Source organism: Carica papaya, chromosome 5, assembly GCF_054855325.1.
Source record: "Carica papaya isolate Zhongbai chromosome 5, ASM5485532v1, whole genome shotgun sequence".
Taxonomy (NCBI): Eukaryota; Viridiplantae; Streptophyta; class Magnoliopsida; order Brassicales; family Caricaceae; genus Carica; species Carica papaya.
In genome coordinates, this window is record NC_142313.1 from 5,332,279 (window position 1) to 5,350,013 (window position 17,735).

A 17,735-nucleotide genomic window follows, 5' to 3' on the forward strand; every position below is an offset into this window, starting at 1 on the left:
TCATCAGCAGATCATAAAATGATTTAATGGTAAATTGTCAATCTTCCTTTGGTTCATATTCTCCAACTTGTCCATAGCAATTTGTCACTATCCGAATTCACCTAAACACTAGAAAAAAGCTGAAGTAATGCTTCATATTCTCCAACTTTCCAATCATTGAGGTTCCTTAACACATCCACATTCCAACCCCTCCTTCCCCCCTACACTGTGAATCTCCTCCACCATAATCCTCTTACTCTTAGCAATGGCAAAAGTCTGGAAAATAATCTTTAAGATTCTCATTCCCAACCCACTCATTCAGTCAAAAACGAATTTTATCTCTTCTATCCAATTTCCACTTGACACAATGAAAGAATTTTCCAACATCCAAGCTAATCTTCCTCCAAGAAGCATTATCCACCAATCTCCCCCGCCAAGCATCTACCACTCTCCTCCACAAACGCTCTTTCCCCTTCAAATACCTCCATATCCATTTAATATGCAGAACCATATTCATCTCAACCATTGAATGGATCCCCAAACCCCCAAACCTCATGGGTTTCTTTGCCTCCTCCCACTCACAAGGTGGTACCTCCTACTCTCATCATCCCCCCAAAGGAAATGACATTAAATTCTTTCCAACATCTCAATAATCTTCATAAGAATAGTAAGAGCCGACAAATAGTATATAGGAGGATTGGAAAAAGTGTTTTTAATAAGTGTAAGCCTACCTCTTCTAGACAGAAAATTCCTCTTCCAGCTAGTCAATCTCTTCATAAAAAGATCTATAACTGAATCCCAAGTCCTTAGGTTCTTATATTTGGATCCTACGAGAAGACCCAGATATTTTACAGGGAGTTTTGTCATTCTACACCACAACAAGCCCGTAAGGGAGTCATCATTATCCCAGCCCCCTATTCTGACCATCATATATTTATTTAAATTATGTACAGACCAGATACAGCTTGAAAACACAGAAGAACACATTTAAGACCCAGGATCACCCTCTTCTCTGGCTGACAGAAAATCAACATATGATCGGCGAAAAACAAATAAGAGACTTCAACTTGCTGATTTCTTCTCCCCACCCAAACCCCTTGCATCAAATCCGGTTCCTTTGTTTTTTCTATCAACTTGTTCAGGACTTCCATTACAATAAATAAAAAGTAAAGGCAAAAGTAGATCTCCTTGCCTTAGATCCCTAGAAGACTTGAAGAACGAAAAAGGACCTCTATTGATTATCACTGCAAAGGAGGAAGTAGATATGCATGTCCGTATCCATCTTTTCCACTTTCACCCAAATCCTAACCTCCTTAACATATAATCCACAAAGTCTCAGCTAATATGGTTGTACACTTTTTACATTTCTAACTTACACAGTATCTCCTCACTCTTGTTGCTCACTAGGTCATCCACCACTTCATTAGCCACTATCACTGCATCTATAATCTGCTTCCTTTCCACAAATGCATGTTGGCTTTCCTCAATCACCATACCAATACACTGAACAATATTTTCGATAATACCTTCGACATCAACTTGTATATGCTTCCACCAAACTTAAAAGTCGAAAGTTTTTAATTTTTTTTACCCTTTCTTTCTTTGTAACGAGAACCAAGAACGTGGAGTTTAAAGATTTCACAAAGGATCCTAAGCTGTGAAAGTCTTTGAATACATGCATCAAATCAGTTTTTACCACAAGCCAAAAATCCTGTAAGAATCTCATGTTGAAGCCATCAAGACCGGGAGCTTTGTCACCATTACAATCCATGAGAGCAACCTCAATCTCTTCTTCCGTGAATTCCTTCTCAATGTTGGTTCTAACATCAACATCCAACTCCTCAAACTGCAAATTATTCAGCCGATCTTCACAATATAAATTAAAAAAAATGTTGACTTCTTCCCTTATGGCTCTATTACCCTTGATATTACGATTGTCTACAATTAACTAATCGACATGATTACTTCTTATGTGGCTAGCCAAACAATGGAAGTATCTAGTGTTTCTGTCACCTTCTTTGATCCACTTCTTCCCTCACCTTCTATCTCTATAAGATCTCATCCATCCTTAATCTATACACCAAGTCCACTCCCAACCCTTCTCTTCTAGCCCTTTCCTCCTTCGAGACTCCCCTCTCCCTTTCTCTCTTATCAATATCATCGATCTCCTAAATGATACTGTTCATTCTCTCCTCTTCTTTCAACTCTTCTTCTTTTCTCCACTTCTTCATCTCATCTTTCAAAAATCTCAATTTGGAGGCCACCTTGTAGCTAGCTTTACCATTTACTTCAATCTCTTTCCAACATCCAACAACCATGATTCCTTTATGTTCATCCGGTAACACAATCCCTGTGACTTTCACATTTGACTTTAGTCGCCCTACAACTTTTAAAAGATGTCGTTGGAAACATCCTAAAACATTAGAACAAACTCCCACATGGGGAATTTCACATAGAATAACAATGAATTTCAATCAATCCTAACTGCCTTTCATTTCATATATAAAGATTATTTGAGCTGCTCCCAATTAATATGAACCACCCTCAAGGAAAAATGCAAACTCAATTATCTTCCAGACACCATACTAAAACTCAGAGACCCAACCTTCAATGATTGGGGCGAAGAAAACTCAATGATCATGGTGTGACTCTAGAATGGTATGACTCCAGAAATCAGCAAGATCGTGATGTTTTCACCTACGCCAATACAAGTGTGGGATGTAATAAGAGAGACCTATTCTATAGTCAATGACGCAATATACACTTATAACCTGACTGTCAAGACATGGTCCACCAAGAAAACAGGTCAGTCAATGAATATTTTAACATATTAAGAACTAGTGGCAGGAACTGGACTACTACGACAGTCTTACACTTATTACAGTAAAAATGCAGCATGCTTCAAGAAATTTGTGGAAAAAAATTGTGCCTATCAATTTTGAGCAGAACTAAATCCTGTATACAATTAAGGATTAAACTATTGAGAAATGAGATGTCGATACTCTAAGATAATTTCTATTGCCATTGCGAAGGAGAGTAAGAGAGGGGTCATGCTAGAACCACACTCCATTGATAGCTCAATCCTGATCTCACGAGACTCTAAACCTCATCAACAGACAGAAGAACTGAGAACTCAGTTCCTAGAGTAGATAACAGAGATAATCTTTGGTGTACTTTTTGCAAGAAACCTAGAGACACTAAAGCAAAATGTTGGAAACTACATGGCAAACCCAATACCTCAAGTAGGGAATAGGGATACAAAATTACCCAGCAAAAAGGTTCATGTAGTCAACTAGTAGGAGGAAGAAAAATCTACTGATCTCACTATATTCAAAGCTGAAATTGAATGACTGCAGTCGATTAGATGATCTTCAAAAACCCACAGGTACATATGTTTATCTTTTCATACGGTTGGAATGCCTCAGATAAATCATATGAAAATTATGGATTGCAAACTTAGGAGATACCAATCATATAACCATTCTATGTCTAAGTAATAAGAAAATCATCAATGTCATTTTAGAAAAAGAAAATCATCATTGCAGATGGTTCTCTCAATACCATTGCAAGAGGACAACATTAAGTTTAGTCTCTACCTTAGACCAAGAAAATATGTTGAATGTTTTTAAACTGTGTACTAATCTAGTGTTAATCACTAATTTATCATAAGATTTGAACTACAAAATAATTTTGTTCTCTTTTCATTGTGACTTTTAAGGACCAGAATTCGAGAAAGATGATTGGACATACTGAAGACATAAATAAGTTTCAATATTTGAATACACCTAAGGGATATTTTTCTATTGTTACCATCGACTATATACCCAAACTTTGGCTCTACCACAAAAGGCTTGGTCATCATCTTTTTCCATTTTAAATGTTATGTTTCTCTTATTATTTAAAAATTCAGACTATGAAAATTTACATTGTGATATATGTGAGTTTGTCAAACATAAGTGCATAACATTTTCTATTTGCAATAAAAGAAGTTTACTTTTTTTTCATTAATTCATAGTGATATTTGGAACCCAACTCCTCTGAGATCAACTAGTTAGTTAAAAATGACCAGTTTGGAACCTAAAGTTGAGGATGCATACATGGTAAAGTTTTTCTACAACTACTTGGTTACAAATGACTCCTCTGAGAATAATTTTCCATACAAACAAATCTGGAAGGTGAATACTCTCCCTAAAATGATTTTCTTCGTCTAGGAGACAGGGAGGGGATGTATATTTACTATTGCCAAACTAAAGAGAAGGGGAAAAACATTTTGATGAATGGATGCTTCCTATTTAAGGATGCAAAAGAGTCTTACAATTATATCTTGTTGTGGTATCCGTTGAAGTACAAGTTATTGAACATTGTGTATAGATTATTAGAAATCAGCTGGGTTACAACACACGATGAGGGGGACAAGATTTAGGCACAAAAGAGAATTAGCAGTGAGAAAAAGCATGTGAATCACATTCTACTTGCTATTTCTTGGGTTGTGTGAAAATAAAGAAATATAAGTTTTGAGAGGATGGAAGCTAACTTCGGTAAGATTAGGGATAGATAATTCCAAACTGTGAGCTTATTAGTTATGGGTCATTCTTTGCATGCTACGAAAGATTTAGGGAATCTTATCCTTATTGAATCGCAAATAAGTTTATACATGAGTTGGTACCTCCTAAGTGATTGTAATTGATGATATATACCACACTTTTATTTCAAAAAAAGAAAAGACACTTAGAAACCAACTAACACATTTAATATTTATTGGACTCGATACTTTGTATCATTTATTAATGATTGCAGTAGAGTTACTTGATTTTTCTTACTCAAAGACAAATCTGATGTCAACCATCTAATACCCCAGTTTTATAAAATAATAAAAATCTAATTTTCTTTTTGAAACAAAAAGTATACGAAGTATATTAATACAACACCAAGGAGGTACCACCAGTTTACAAGATATCTACAAATCTATTAGCATATTTATGACATTCCCGAACTCTTCCAATCTATAAATGTCATGACCCAAAAGCAAATAGCCAAAATAATATAACCATTTATCCTTAATTTTGGACACCTCTTTCTACTACTCCCCTCAAAAGCCTTACTATTCATCTTTTTCCAAATCACCTGAAAAATAGTCAAAAGAATAAGTTTTATAATTTTTTTCTTTTTACACATCCCCTCCTAGGCCCAAATCTCATCTCTTACTGATCCTTCCATCACCCAATTTATCCCTAATAAACCATAGACCATAGTCCAAAGATCGTACACCACCAAGCACTACACGAGAATGTTATTACAGGACTTTGCAACTCTTTTTGCATGGATAACATTTGCATAGATAACGACCATTCACCATTGTTTTACCTCGTCTCATCAGCCTATCAATTGTCAAAATATATTTTCTCTTCCCAAACAAAAAAAAAGCAATTCTTTGAGAAGTCTTTACTTTCCATATCTGGTTAGCAAGGAACCAGATCACCCTTTCCACATATCTTCTAACCAAATTGTTATAAAAAGACTTAAAGTGACCTATCCATTCTTTTTCAATTTCCAAACAATTTGGTCCCATTATCACAGTAGACAGGAGATATAACAATGCTTCATACTCTTTAATCTCTCAATCATTGAGATTCCTGTTCACATTCACTATCCACTCTCTGCCTCCATTCCCCTCTCTGAATGTTTTCTCAACACAGATATTCTTAATTGCACAATGGCATATATCCGCGGGAAATGAAGCTTAGGACTTACTCTACCAACCCACTCATCAAACCAGAAAAAAATATTATTCCCCCTACCCTCCTTCCACTTGATACATTCTTGGAATTTTTGGCTCTCGATACTTATCTTCTTCCATAACCTCATCACATGCGGTCTAGCCACTTCTCTAACAGTCCCTCCTCCCTCAATACTACCCCAACACGCTTCAACAGCTCTCTTCCACAACCTAACTTCCTCCCTCATATATCTCAAAATCCATTTCCCTCGAAGAGCAATATTCACTTCAACAAAGGATCTTAGCCCCAATCCCCCATGCTCCAAAGACAACTTCACCTCTTCCCACTTCACTAGATGAAAAATCTTCTTCTTCCCTCTTCATTACCCAAAAGAAAACGGTATTGGATAGCTTCCAATATTCTCGCTAGCTTCACTAGCATTGTCAAAGTAAACAAATAATAAATAGGAAGATTAATCTATGTGCTTTTAATTAGAGTTAATCTTCCACTTTTGGACAAAAACTTACTCTTTCACCCTACTAGTCTTCTCTAAAAAATTTCAATCACTGATTTTCAGGTCCTCAAATCTTTATACTCGAACCCCAGCAGAACGCCAAGATACTTAATAGAGAAGCATACAATTTTGCATCCCAATTACCCCTGCTAAGTATCCTCATCCCTCCTATCATCAATTCCGATCATTTTTTTTATTTTTTCATATTAATATTCAATTCATATACTATTTGAAAGCACAAGAGATCACACCTTAAATTCTCCTCTGGTTGACAAAAAACTAAGGCACCATCCATAAAGAAAATGTGAAAAACCTCCACCTGTCGATCACCTCTTCCCACCACCACTCCCTCAACAACTCCAACTCCTTTACTTTCTCCAATAATCTATTCTACGTTTTCATAACGATAACAATGAGAAAAACCTAATTTAGGACATGCATAAAAAGATTTCGTACTAACCACCAAGAATTTTTTTAATCATACACTTCTATCATCCTTCAAACAAGAAGGGATGTTTCATGAATCATCTTGTATCCACACTTCAAAATAAAACAAAGTAATGGAGCGCAAGAATAGTCACCTTCTAGCCACCTCTACAGCCTTCCTCTTCCAAAACCATGTCCTAAGACAATATTGCGGCGAAGCAGTCCTTACAGCCACCTATACTATTAACCGCTTATTCTCAAGCGTTCTAAACTTCAAAAGCCCTCTAGAAGCACTCTACAAGTTTTACCCAAAAGTAAGTGTTATAAATCATCTGCTCTTTCAGATATTTGGGTATTTAGCTTTCGTTCATATTCATTCCTGTCAAAAGGAAAACTTGATTCACGGGATCTAAAATGTGTTTGTTGGGTACTTATCCTCTCAAAAGCGGTACAAAATATTACCATCTACCTACACAAAAATTTTATATGTCCACAAATGTCACATTTGTTGAACAAAAATCATATTTCACTCAAACTTACCTTTATGAGTAGTTTATAGTAGAAGATAAGGATATAAATTTCTTAATTGACTTTACTCTACTATAGTAGAAGATAAGGATATAAATTTCTTAATTGACTTCACTTAGGTATATACAAAGAGGAAGAATCTGAGTTCTCAAAGAAAACAAAATGTGATATGAGTCGAGGTAGCATGAATGTGGAAATACAGGCACGATATACATGAAAAGTGGCGGATTTACCAAAAAAAAATGGGATGCAAGTAAGTATTCACAATCAAATACAAAGCAGATGGGATAACCCAGAGGTATCAAATAAGACTAGTGGCAAGAGAAATACACATACTTATGGGACAGACTACCAAAAAACATTTGCATCAATAGTCAAAATAAACACAATGGAATCTTGTTATCTTTATCTGACAACTTTGATTGGCAACTGCAATAATTCAAAGTGAAAAATGTCTTCCTGTAAGAAGACTTGGAAAAAAAGTAGAAATTCCAACAGGTTTTGTTTACGCAAGAACAAGTAAAGTATGTAAACTGAAGCAGATACTCTATGGATTCAAGAAATCGCCAAGAACATAGTGTGGCAAATTCGTAAAGGTGATGATAAACCTTGGTAAGCAAGCTCTAGAAGACCACAATTGGTTTATCAAGTACTTAAAGACAGGGGGAGTTACAACTCTCCTAACATATGTGATGATCTTATTGTAACAGGCGATGATGAAAAAGAAAAATTGATGCTTAAAGCAATGGCGGACAAAAGAATTTGAAATCAAGGAGTTAGGTAAGTTCAAATATTTTCTTTGAATTGAAGTCACTCATTCAAAACCCAGGATCTTAATCTCTAAGTAGAAATACATTAACGATCTATTAAAAGATATTGGCAAGCAAGTATGTAAACCAGTTGGTACTCCTATTTATCTCACTCATAAATTACGAGTGGCAAAAGAAGATGCACTAATAAATAAGGAGATGTACCAGAAATTAGTTGGAAAACTAATACATATGTTTCACATAAGACCAAACATCGTCTATGTAGTAAGAGTTATAAATTATTTCATGTGCAGTCCTAAAAAATTGCACTCACAGTCTATAGAGTGTTGCATTATCTAAAAAGGTTACTTGAAAAGGGATCTTATTTAGGAAGAGTGATAAGTTGTTTGTACAAGCCTATACAAATATAGATTAAGCGAGATCAGTGATAGACAGAAGATCTACCATAAGGTAATGTACCTTTCTTGAGGGTAACTTAGTCACTTGGAGAAGTAAAAAACAAAATATAATTGGTACATCAAGTGCAAAATAAAAATTTCGAACAATAGCACAACGGATATCTGAACTATTATGGATAAGAAGAATTTAAAAATATCTAAGAATCAAGTGGGAGAGTCCTATACACCTATACTGTGGCAAAAACTCAGTCATAGACATAACATATATGACCGGATCAAGTATATCAAGGTTGACAGACACTTTATCAAAGAGAAATTTGACAACAGGCAAATATGTACTCCAATCATGTCTACCAGTTCATAACTAATAAATGTATTTACTAAAATCTTGAGAAATTCAAAATTCCAAATTATCATTGGTAAGTTGAGGATGAACAATATCTATTGCCTACTTTAAGAGGGATTAGGAAATAAAATAAAATAAACAATTAATTATATAGTGTATTTTACGTAAAATACACTATAATTAATTGTTTATTTTATTTTCTATTCTAGAAAATCAGTACATATAGAGATGTGATACTTAATGAAATAGACAATCAAGCATTCTTAACAAGAACTCAAACACACACCAATTCCTTCAGATCACTCATGTCCTCAAGGATTCCATTCCAAGTTGCTGGAATATCTGAAAACATCCGATCTGCATGATCAAATTTTCCACCTTGCAACTGAATTGAAAGTGTTGTAAAAGGTTCAACTCTAACGAGATAATATAGGACCTGTAACAGAAAATCAAATAATATAGAAAGGTTTTACACATTTTCTGCATTTACTCTTCAAAAGAAAGCAAATTTCATGTAACTGATACTATATCTAATTGGCATAATAATCCAAACAATGAAAGAAAAAGGACCATTAGATCAACTGCAATTAATGAATAACATAAATCAAAGATAATTCTGTTTTAACAATGGAATTGAAGCCCTAAAGTGACCCAAGTTTACAAAGTGACATTTGAAAACTCATACTTTCTATTTGAGGGTACACAAAAGACAGGTGCATAAATAGAATTCTAAGAATAATGCATCTTAAAGCAATTTTAGCAAATCACAAGGATATGTGTGAACTTCCTATTGAAAAAGAGAAGACATAACATCCCTCACAGCAGCTAAAACAGAAAAGATAACCTACTGTTCCAGCACTTGAGTAATGTGAGCCATAATGAAATTTGGGGATGACTGGGTCATCAAAACTGGAATATCGCTCTTGGAATTTTTTCAATCGGTCTGGATTTAATGCCCCAATAGGCTGCAAGTACATAGAAGGCTATATTAATAAATAAAGTGAGGTGATCTAAAATAACAGGAAAAGAATTTGATGCTATGCCACCTTTGAAAGATCACGGAAAGATGAAGGATTGGCAAGATCCAAATTCTCTGAAGTGTAATCAGAAAGAATCCATGGGAAAACAGGATACTGCAAGAAAAAAGAATAAATCGGTAAAAGACGCATCATACTGATGCATATAACATGGACACACACACACAAAAAAACCCCTACTTGAGTGATATCATTATAGCTGCGCCCTGCCAGTGTATTCAGCTGCATTAAATATTCAAAATTGCTGATCTGCAAAAAAGTTGCAACTGAACAATTGATACTCAACTATTCAAAAAATTGTCACAGAAGGAAAAAAATAAAGAAAATCAACTGTTTAGGCTATTAGATATCTCTGCAATTTATTGCCAATTAATACCTCCCACCTAGCCCAACGCTCCATCAGATGGGTGCGCTTTAGAAGTTGGTCTGGCCTCTAAAACAGAAAATACCTCATTTCAGTTCTGCTCTGCAATGAATAGATAAACCTTTCTACTGAAAAATAACCAGCTATAAACCTATCTCTGCCTCTCATTTAGCTAAGCATCTTTTTGAATTATAACTAATTGATTTGGTATCATGGAGAAGAAAGATCTGATACAAGCGAGGCACATACCTGAGTGGCCAAATAGATATTGTTCAAATGAGGAGGCCTTACTTGGACAATAGCTCGATATGCATTTCTTCGCCCCTCATTACTCTGGAAGGTTTACATTATGTTATACATATAATCAGTAGAATTTTGAGGAATGCAAATGAAATTTCAAACATTTAAAATACATTTTTGAAAGTATAAGAGCAAAGGACACAAGGAGGGGATATTGCTAGTTAAAAAATACCGCGAAATCAAAGAAGAAGTTCGAACGGTCAACCATAAAGAGTTCCAATGCACTTCTTCTAAGGAGATACCTGAAGCAGAGACAGACAAGAAAAAAGGGAGCAAAAAAAGCAGAAAAAATATTAATCACAAAGGCATAAACTCCATGAAACACTGACAAGATTAAGGTTCCACCAAACAATACCATTTCTTAACCAAACCAAACTACTTAGGTGAACATTTACAAGGACATGAATAAGCATATAACAGGTACATGGAGAGAGAGAGAGAGGAAGGAAAGGATAATTTTCTGGAAATTGAGAATAAAACATACAAAAAATACAGGGCCTAGAATTGCTTTCATGGGGAGCTATGGAAGCGTGGACTCTCAATATTGAGAACCTTCAGAACAGGGGAAAGATTTTAGTGAATGTGTGTTCTGCAAGGGAGCAGCAGAGACTCCAGATCATTTACAATTATGGTGCTCCTCTTACCAATTCTAATACTTCGCCTTTTACTTCCTAAATTTGAATTGGGTTGTTACTGGGTCTAAGGATGAGCTTTGGGCTTCGCAGGATATCTGCAGTGAAAAGAAAAGAAGAAATAATCTCCTCTATACCGTTGACTACCTTTTGGTTATCTGGAAGGAAAGGAACACAGAATTCTTGAGGGGGTTATTTTTCTTTTGTTAGAGTTAAAGACTCTAGGTTTAAAGACACTGTGTTTTCTGCCCAAGGATCAGTCTCTTCACACAACTGAAGATTTAGAAAACCTTGTTGAATATTTGACTGAGTAATAGATTCGGTCTTTTCTACGTGGGTATGCCACTAGTGCCAATTTATGTTCCTCTTTCTCCTTGAAAGAAAAAAAAAAGGCCAGCTATCATCCAAAACTAGAAATGACTCGGGGAACATATGAAGGAACTGCAAGGCAAATTGCCAAAGAATCTACTTAAGTACCCAAGAAGGTAAGAAACATATTTATATGACATTCAAACCTAAATGAGCCCGCAACTCAAAATCTAAAGTAAAAAAGAAAAATGAGATATAAAACATGAAGTACAGGCTTCAAAGTATAGAAAGCATGCAATTTAGTGTATCAGATCACAGGTTGTGATGCAGTCGTGGATCAAAAAAGTTTCTTCTCTGACTAATCCTAATATCAAAAACATTAAATATTTTCTGCCAAATAAAAGAAATTGAATTTTGTAATAAATAAGGAAAAGAATATTTAAATTGTCTGAAACCCAAAATGGAAAACTGCAGAAAACAAGAGGAGAACAATTACCTACGACTATAAATCTGATGAAGAGAAGACATCAACCAACTGTGGTTCTTTTCTTCGTTCCTCAATTCTGAAGTGCCCTCTGATTCATCCCTTGAAGCATTATTTTCACTGTTATCAACTATAAAATTTATTCTCCTAGTTGTTACCTGCAGAGATTGTCTTCTGTACTCAGAGATACATGTTATTGATTAAATCCAAAGAAACAAGATCCACCAAAGGTGTTAAAAGTATCACTTCACAGTTTCAATATGAAACAAATAGGCATCAGCTTAGTTTATGAAATCCTTAGAATATATCACAAAACTTACTTGGAAGGTTCCTCGTACAACCCTCAACGGTCGAACCATAGATGAAGGAAGCTCAAAAACTATCCTTTCATCAAGTTCACTGGGAACGTATCCAGGTGCAACTGCTGATGAATTTTGGACCAAATCTTGGTCACTGGCAAGTTGCGCATCACCAGATTCTGTTGATGGCTGTACGGCTTGCCCCGTTACATCAGAAGACCTTCGCTGACTCCCTTCAATCTGGTCAACGTCATAGGCTTTGCCATCTAAAGGATCATTTTCACTCTGTTCATCCTCTTCATTCATTAGTTCCATTGAGATTGCTTCTGCAGTCAGAATGGGAGCATTTGATGGACTTATCTCATTTTCTTTATCCTTTTTATCTCCAATTTGCTCGTCATAATTGGCAGCAGCTCCTGAATGATCACTCCCAGTGTAGTTCCTCCTCAAACACCACCTCATCCTTGATGAACTTTCCATGAAGTCCAGCTTCCAGAAAATCTACATCCAATAGGATATAAAAAATAAAATTTTGAAAATGAAACTAATTCCTTGAGGAAACCATTCTCTCACAACATACATGTTCTGGACTGCATAAATGATTTCCGAATGGCCCAAAAAGACATTGCATCTCTATCAAGTAATGAATGAGTTTGCGCCAGGCACGGATCCCAGTACACAAACGATGTCGTGTGATTACATCAACTTGAGCACGCCTATCAACCTGAAGAGAAAATAAATAAGTAAATAAATAAATATATACTAACTAATTAAGATGATAATCACGGTAGCCAGCAGTAACCAAAACCTCTGATCGTTGCACATTTCTTGCTAAGGCAAAACTTGCAACAAGGACAGCAATAAATTTATATGATAAAGCATTAAAATCTTTTCCGTATACTGATCTCGTATCAACTGGTTGAAGACATTCCATCCAAGCAACGCCCATGGCTTCAGAAGCATTCCACCTCTTTACACGCTCCATATCACTAGCATTCCTCCGCTGGGCAGATGTGGCCATTGCAACAGCACTGAGACCTCTTCCAGATCCAATTTTCGCATTCCGCTCAAGGTCTCGTGCAGCTGCCAAGGCAGCAGCTTTAGCAGCAGCTTTGTCTTTTGGGAGGGAAGGGGTTTTGTTCGGCACTTCCAGAGGCTTCTGGAAGCTTGAAAAAGTATGCAGCCTAGTTGTTTTCCGTTCAAGCAACGAGGAGTCACGCCTGAGTTGAACAGTTGTTGGAGGTGCTGGCGCCTCCCAACCAGCTGCACCAGCAGCAATCATTGCCAGTGCCATTGCTGCAGGTGGTGATGCAAAAGCAGCAGCCCAATCAGGTGATATCATAGCCAGAGCACCCTGAAAGGAAAAGATTCAGAACAGCTGTTACGGGTCAACTATTTGGGCCAATTTACAAGCATAGAGCAGAAGAAAGAAAAGACAGTAGACAGCTTTTATGCTTTAGCTTTGTTAGTTAATTGTCATATAATAACTGTTCGTTATTATCTAATTGTTATTAGCTGTCATTGTGTCTTTATTAGAGCGGTAGGGAGTAGTTAGGTGTGGTAGAAGAGTCTATTGTAAGGAACGGAAGTTATCTTCCTAGAGGACAGTTACTGAACTGTAGGAAGCAGTTGTAATCTTTGATACAAACAAACCAGATTGAGTGGAATAAAACTATCAGATTTCCGACAACAAAGTTTGCTTTTTTTATGACTTTTTAAGGGTTTTCTCTAATGTGCCCTTAAAACGAAATTCAACATAGGTATAAGAAGCAAAACCAAAAGCATGTTACGCTTCACACTTTGCCCTAGAGGGTCCCATTACGGGATCAAAATTTCAAGGAACTTACTAACAACTCGGAAAATTAGACAATAACACAACATATACCCACTCCCTCAAACAATAAAAAACCTGAGACGGGAAAACATCGTAATGTTTCGATATGAAATGTAATATCAGAAATTAGAAACGCCGTGCATGTAAAGAGATACAGGTAAAATATTGCAGGCATCAATTATTAAAAGATTAGGTGATATTCTGTTACCTCCAAAGGAAGTGCATCAGCAGCCAAGGCACGATCGTCAACCTTAAGAGGATTCAAACCATCAGCAGTGGCAAGTTCATGAATTCCTGCCAAAATTGGGCGCCACCTCCTCAAAACAGCAACAAATGGTGGCATAATAGCCTCAAGATACTGCTTACGAAGTGGCTTTCTATCCTTGCCAACAGCATGCCATATCTGCCAATAAAAATGTCATAACTAGAACAATTATCAAAAAGTGAGACAACCACAAAAATAGGATGCTGCATAAAACAGGTGGAAGGGAAGCAACATTAGAACTTTAAATTATAAGATAAGGAAAAGTGTGCATGGGAAAAGATAAGATCTAAGCGTAGAAAAAACTTCAACATTGAGATAAGTTGATTTGATGCAGAACTAACCTCGGAATAAAGGACACATGTTGCAACCAACACTCTCTGTCTCTTGGAATCAGAAATTGGCATGTTTAGAACAGGTGAAAAAACACTGTACATTAACAAAATGATTTAATTTTCCACTTAATATAAATGAATCATGGAAGTAGAACATGCTGTTCAGAAACAAAGAGCTCAACACCATTAGAAGAAACAACAGTAGAGCCTTTAAATCATAGAATCACAACAGATCTGAGAGGGTTAGAGACGGATAAACAAGACCAAAGCAAAAGCCACAAGGAAGCAGGCTAGGACCTATAAAACTACTTTCAAATCACATGTAATTCTTGCAGAGTAACACGAGAAGAGACAAAGACCGTTACCATGTAGGATGGAAACTCAATCCAACAACTCAACTAAATTCCACAACAGTGCAATGAACTATAGTTATTTCAAAAAAAATTGCAATGATCTATAGAGAATCTGCTTATCTGTCAAAGCCAACAGAGAAAAAGTAAAGGCACCAATTAATTACCTCCACAGTAGTGCTGACCGTGATTGTCTCATTGACATTCGAGAACTGTGATCTAAGGATATAGAATGCCCTGCTTGTCGATCCAATGGATCAGACAACCCATCATCTAAGCTCAAGTTCCTCATAAGGATGCTTTCTTCACCCGAGTCTTCTTCCCTCATCGAAAGAAGCACCATTCTTAGCATGCATAAGAAAGGTTGGTCACTATCCAATAATTGGTAGAGTGCTGCCATTCCTCCCATCCCAGTACCTGATCCTCCACCTATACCAAGACCACCACCAAGTCCTGACTCATCTAGTAGAAGAGCTTGAAGCATGGAAACAGACTTTTTTACCAAGGGAAGTTCAATCCAGTTCCCATTTGCATCTTTTTCCAGAGCTGATCTCCAGGAGTCCCAGCCACTGCCACCACCCCCAAAGCTAGTTGTTTTCGAATTAGCACCAACACCATACCATAATCGACTCCGGTACTTCCAGCCTTCAGCCAAATCCATAGCACAGCTACCATATGACACGAAAGCACAAGAAACAGATTCATATGGCTCAGCTGCAGCTGCAGCAGTAAGTCGTTCCATCACTGTTGCAGAAATTTGCCCGTTAGAATCAGCCATTGAAGCAAGTACCTGAAAAGAACCTTAGTAGAGTAAGTGCCATGTAGGCAGAAAATTGACCACTCTTTTAAAGTAGAGAAGGACAATTAGAATGAGAACCTATTCAGGTAAAGCAACAGAGATAACATAAAGTTAACACATAAAGATAGATTCTAAAGATCTGCTGTTAACAGTTAAAGGAAGCCAGGATCGACTTACAAGCACCGTATAAATACAGAGAACGAAGAGGAGAAACAAATTTTATGATACCACACAGAACTGCACCACTAAACTTGTAAATGCAAATATGCCCGTATCACTAGATAGTAGGTTGTGTTTGAGTTAACCATAAACATACATCAATAGGCAGTCCCCCAGCTTCACTAGATAATGATCCCCGGCTGCTTGAAATATCAACTGTTTCCCCAATCGTTGTCAATGAGTTGGAACGGTTATTCAATGGAGAAACAAGAGAAAGAGGGGATGGAGAAGCATCAACAACACGTGATGCACAAGATTGTTTGCTCTGTAACCGTAGATGATCTTCGACAAGCATTAAAATGACAATGGCATTCTCTACCAAAAACACAGAGAGCTGAGCAGCATTTTCTGCTTCTGCCTTGGCCTCTTTCGGTGCAAGACCCTCTGCTGCAACACCAGCAGCAGCTGCAGCAATAACTTGAGTCTGCTCAAAAAATATCCTTGATGTAAGTATAATTGCAATTTTTCTCCATTATTCAACAAGAGGAGGGTGATTAGAACCCGAAAACAGAGTATTGTTTTTTACTTTATCGAGAACGAAGTTTAGACATAAATAGCAAGACTGGAATGAATACGTTATAAATTCAGTCTGGAAAGCAATATGTGCGTTCAGAGAAGACACATCAAGAACTAATGCAAATACATAACCAACAACAAAACATTCACATTTTCTTTGATGGAGTTTGTTCATTAGTAAACAAACTATAAACATAATCTCATTTTCACAGAAGGTATACTTAAAAGACAACAGCATCATGGCAAGTGTGGTATTCCTTCCATCTTAAATGATATTTGTTCTAAAGAAGACTGCAGCGACAAGAATCAAGAGATACCTGAGCCTGCAGTTCTCTGGCAGCGAAGTCTAGCAACCCACCCAACAGCCTTCTTTTAAATATTGGTAAAGATTCTTCACGCCTTTAAAAGACAAAAATAAAAGGCTAAACAAAATGGCAATCAATAATCCATAAATTATGTTTAATTGAAAAGCACCATTAAATTTTAGCCAGCACAACATTTTAATTGGCAGTTTTTAAGAATTAATATAATTTATACAAAGAAGTTCTCCTTATTTTCCTGGTTCCAATACCAGAGAGTCAAGCCTTGCTTAATTATATACTACAGCTCTTTTTTTCTCTCAAACATCTCTCCTTCCACTGAGTCAGTTGAAAATCAATGACTGTCTAATACCAAAAACCAAAAAAACAAACAAGGAAATAGTTAGTAATGTATATTAGAAATACCTAATCCTGTGCTCTCCAGTGCTACAGCCACCAACAATAGAAAGCCATTCTGCACAATGAATTGTAGCTTCAATATCCTGTAAAAGGGAAATGATGACAGAACTATAAAAATGAAACTGATATACCTATAACTTAAAAGATATATATCCGATTAAGATATATGCAGGGAGATTAGTGAACTTTGCATGTGAAGGTGGAATTTCCCAGTGAACTGATGTAATTAGTTTGCCTAGTTTCAAATAGCACACTTTCCTACTTCTCACATCATCTTAAAAGTTTAAAGAAATATAATAAGAACTCGACATTATACAGATCTAATACCTATTTAACAAAGAAAGATTTATCAGATGGGAAATGCAGTAATTTTACAGCAGAAAACAAGGTTAACTAACAGGAAAGTGTTTGGCAAAGATGGTATGTTCCGTGCATTGTACTTCCTGTGGTTCTGTGAAAAGATCAGAACAATTTCAACCCAGAAAAAACAAACAATCCAAGCAAGTTGGAGCTGCTATTCAGCAGCTATTTTAGGCATACACGAAATATGAACAGCTTAACTGTATGGCTTCAGCCCCAGGGATTTGATAAGGATATA

The 17,735-nt window shown here is 36.4% G+C and overlaps 1 protein-coding gene across 1 annotated transcript in view; it reads right to left on the reverse strand.

Annotated features, from left to right (window-relative positions):
* Positions 1-17,735, reverse strand: part of LOC110819555 (WD-40 repeat family protein / beige-like protein) — a 36,525-nt gene that overhangs the window by 7,514 nt on the left and 11,276 nt on the right. The window contains exons 8-24 of the mRNA XM_088220100.1: positions 17,144-17,220; positions 16,736-16,817; positions 16,000-16,326; positions 15,052-15,674; positions 14,544-14,628; positions 14,146-14,340; positions 12,912-13,457; positions 12,684-12,827; positions 12,125-12,604; positions 11,817-11,962; positions 10,552-10,621; positions 10,329-10,412; positions 10,092-10,148; positions 9,896-9,964; positions 9,725-9,811; positions 9,527-9,643; positions 8,965-9,114 (exon numbers count right to left, since the gene is read on the reverse strand). Coding sequence (XP_088076226.1) covers positions 8,965-9,114; positions 9,527-9,643; positions 9,725-9,811; positions 9,896-9,964; positions 10,092-10,148; positions 10,329-10,412; positions 10,552-10,621; positions 11,817-11,962; positions 12,125-12,604; positions 12,684-12,827; positions 12,912-13,457; positions 14,146-14,340; positions 14,544-14,628; positions 15,052-15,674; positions 16,000-16,326; positions 16,736-16,817; positions 17,144-17,220 — 3,339 coding nt within the window. The remainder of the gene's footprint in view (positions 1-8,964; positions 9,115-9,526; positions 9,644-9,724; positions 9,812-9,895; positions 9,965-10,091; positions 10,149-10,328; positions 10,413-10,551; positions 10,622-11,816; positions 11,963-12,124; positions 12,605-12,683; positions 12,828-12,911; positions 13,458-14,145; positions 14,341-14,543; positions 14,629-15,051; positions 15,675-15,999; positions 16,327-16,735; positions 16,818-17,143; positions 17,221-17,735) is intronic.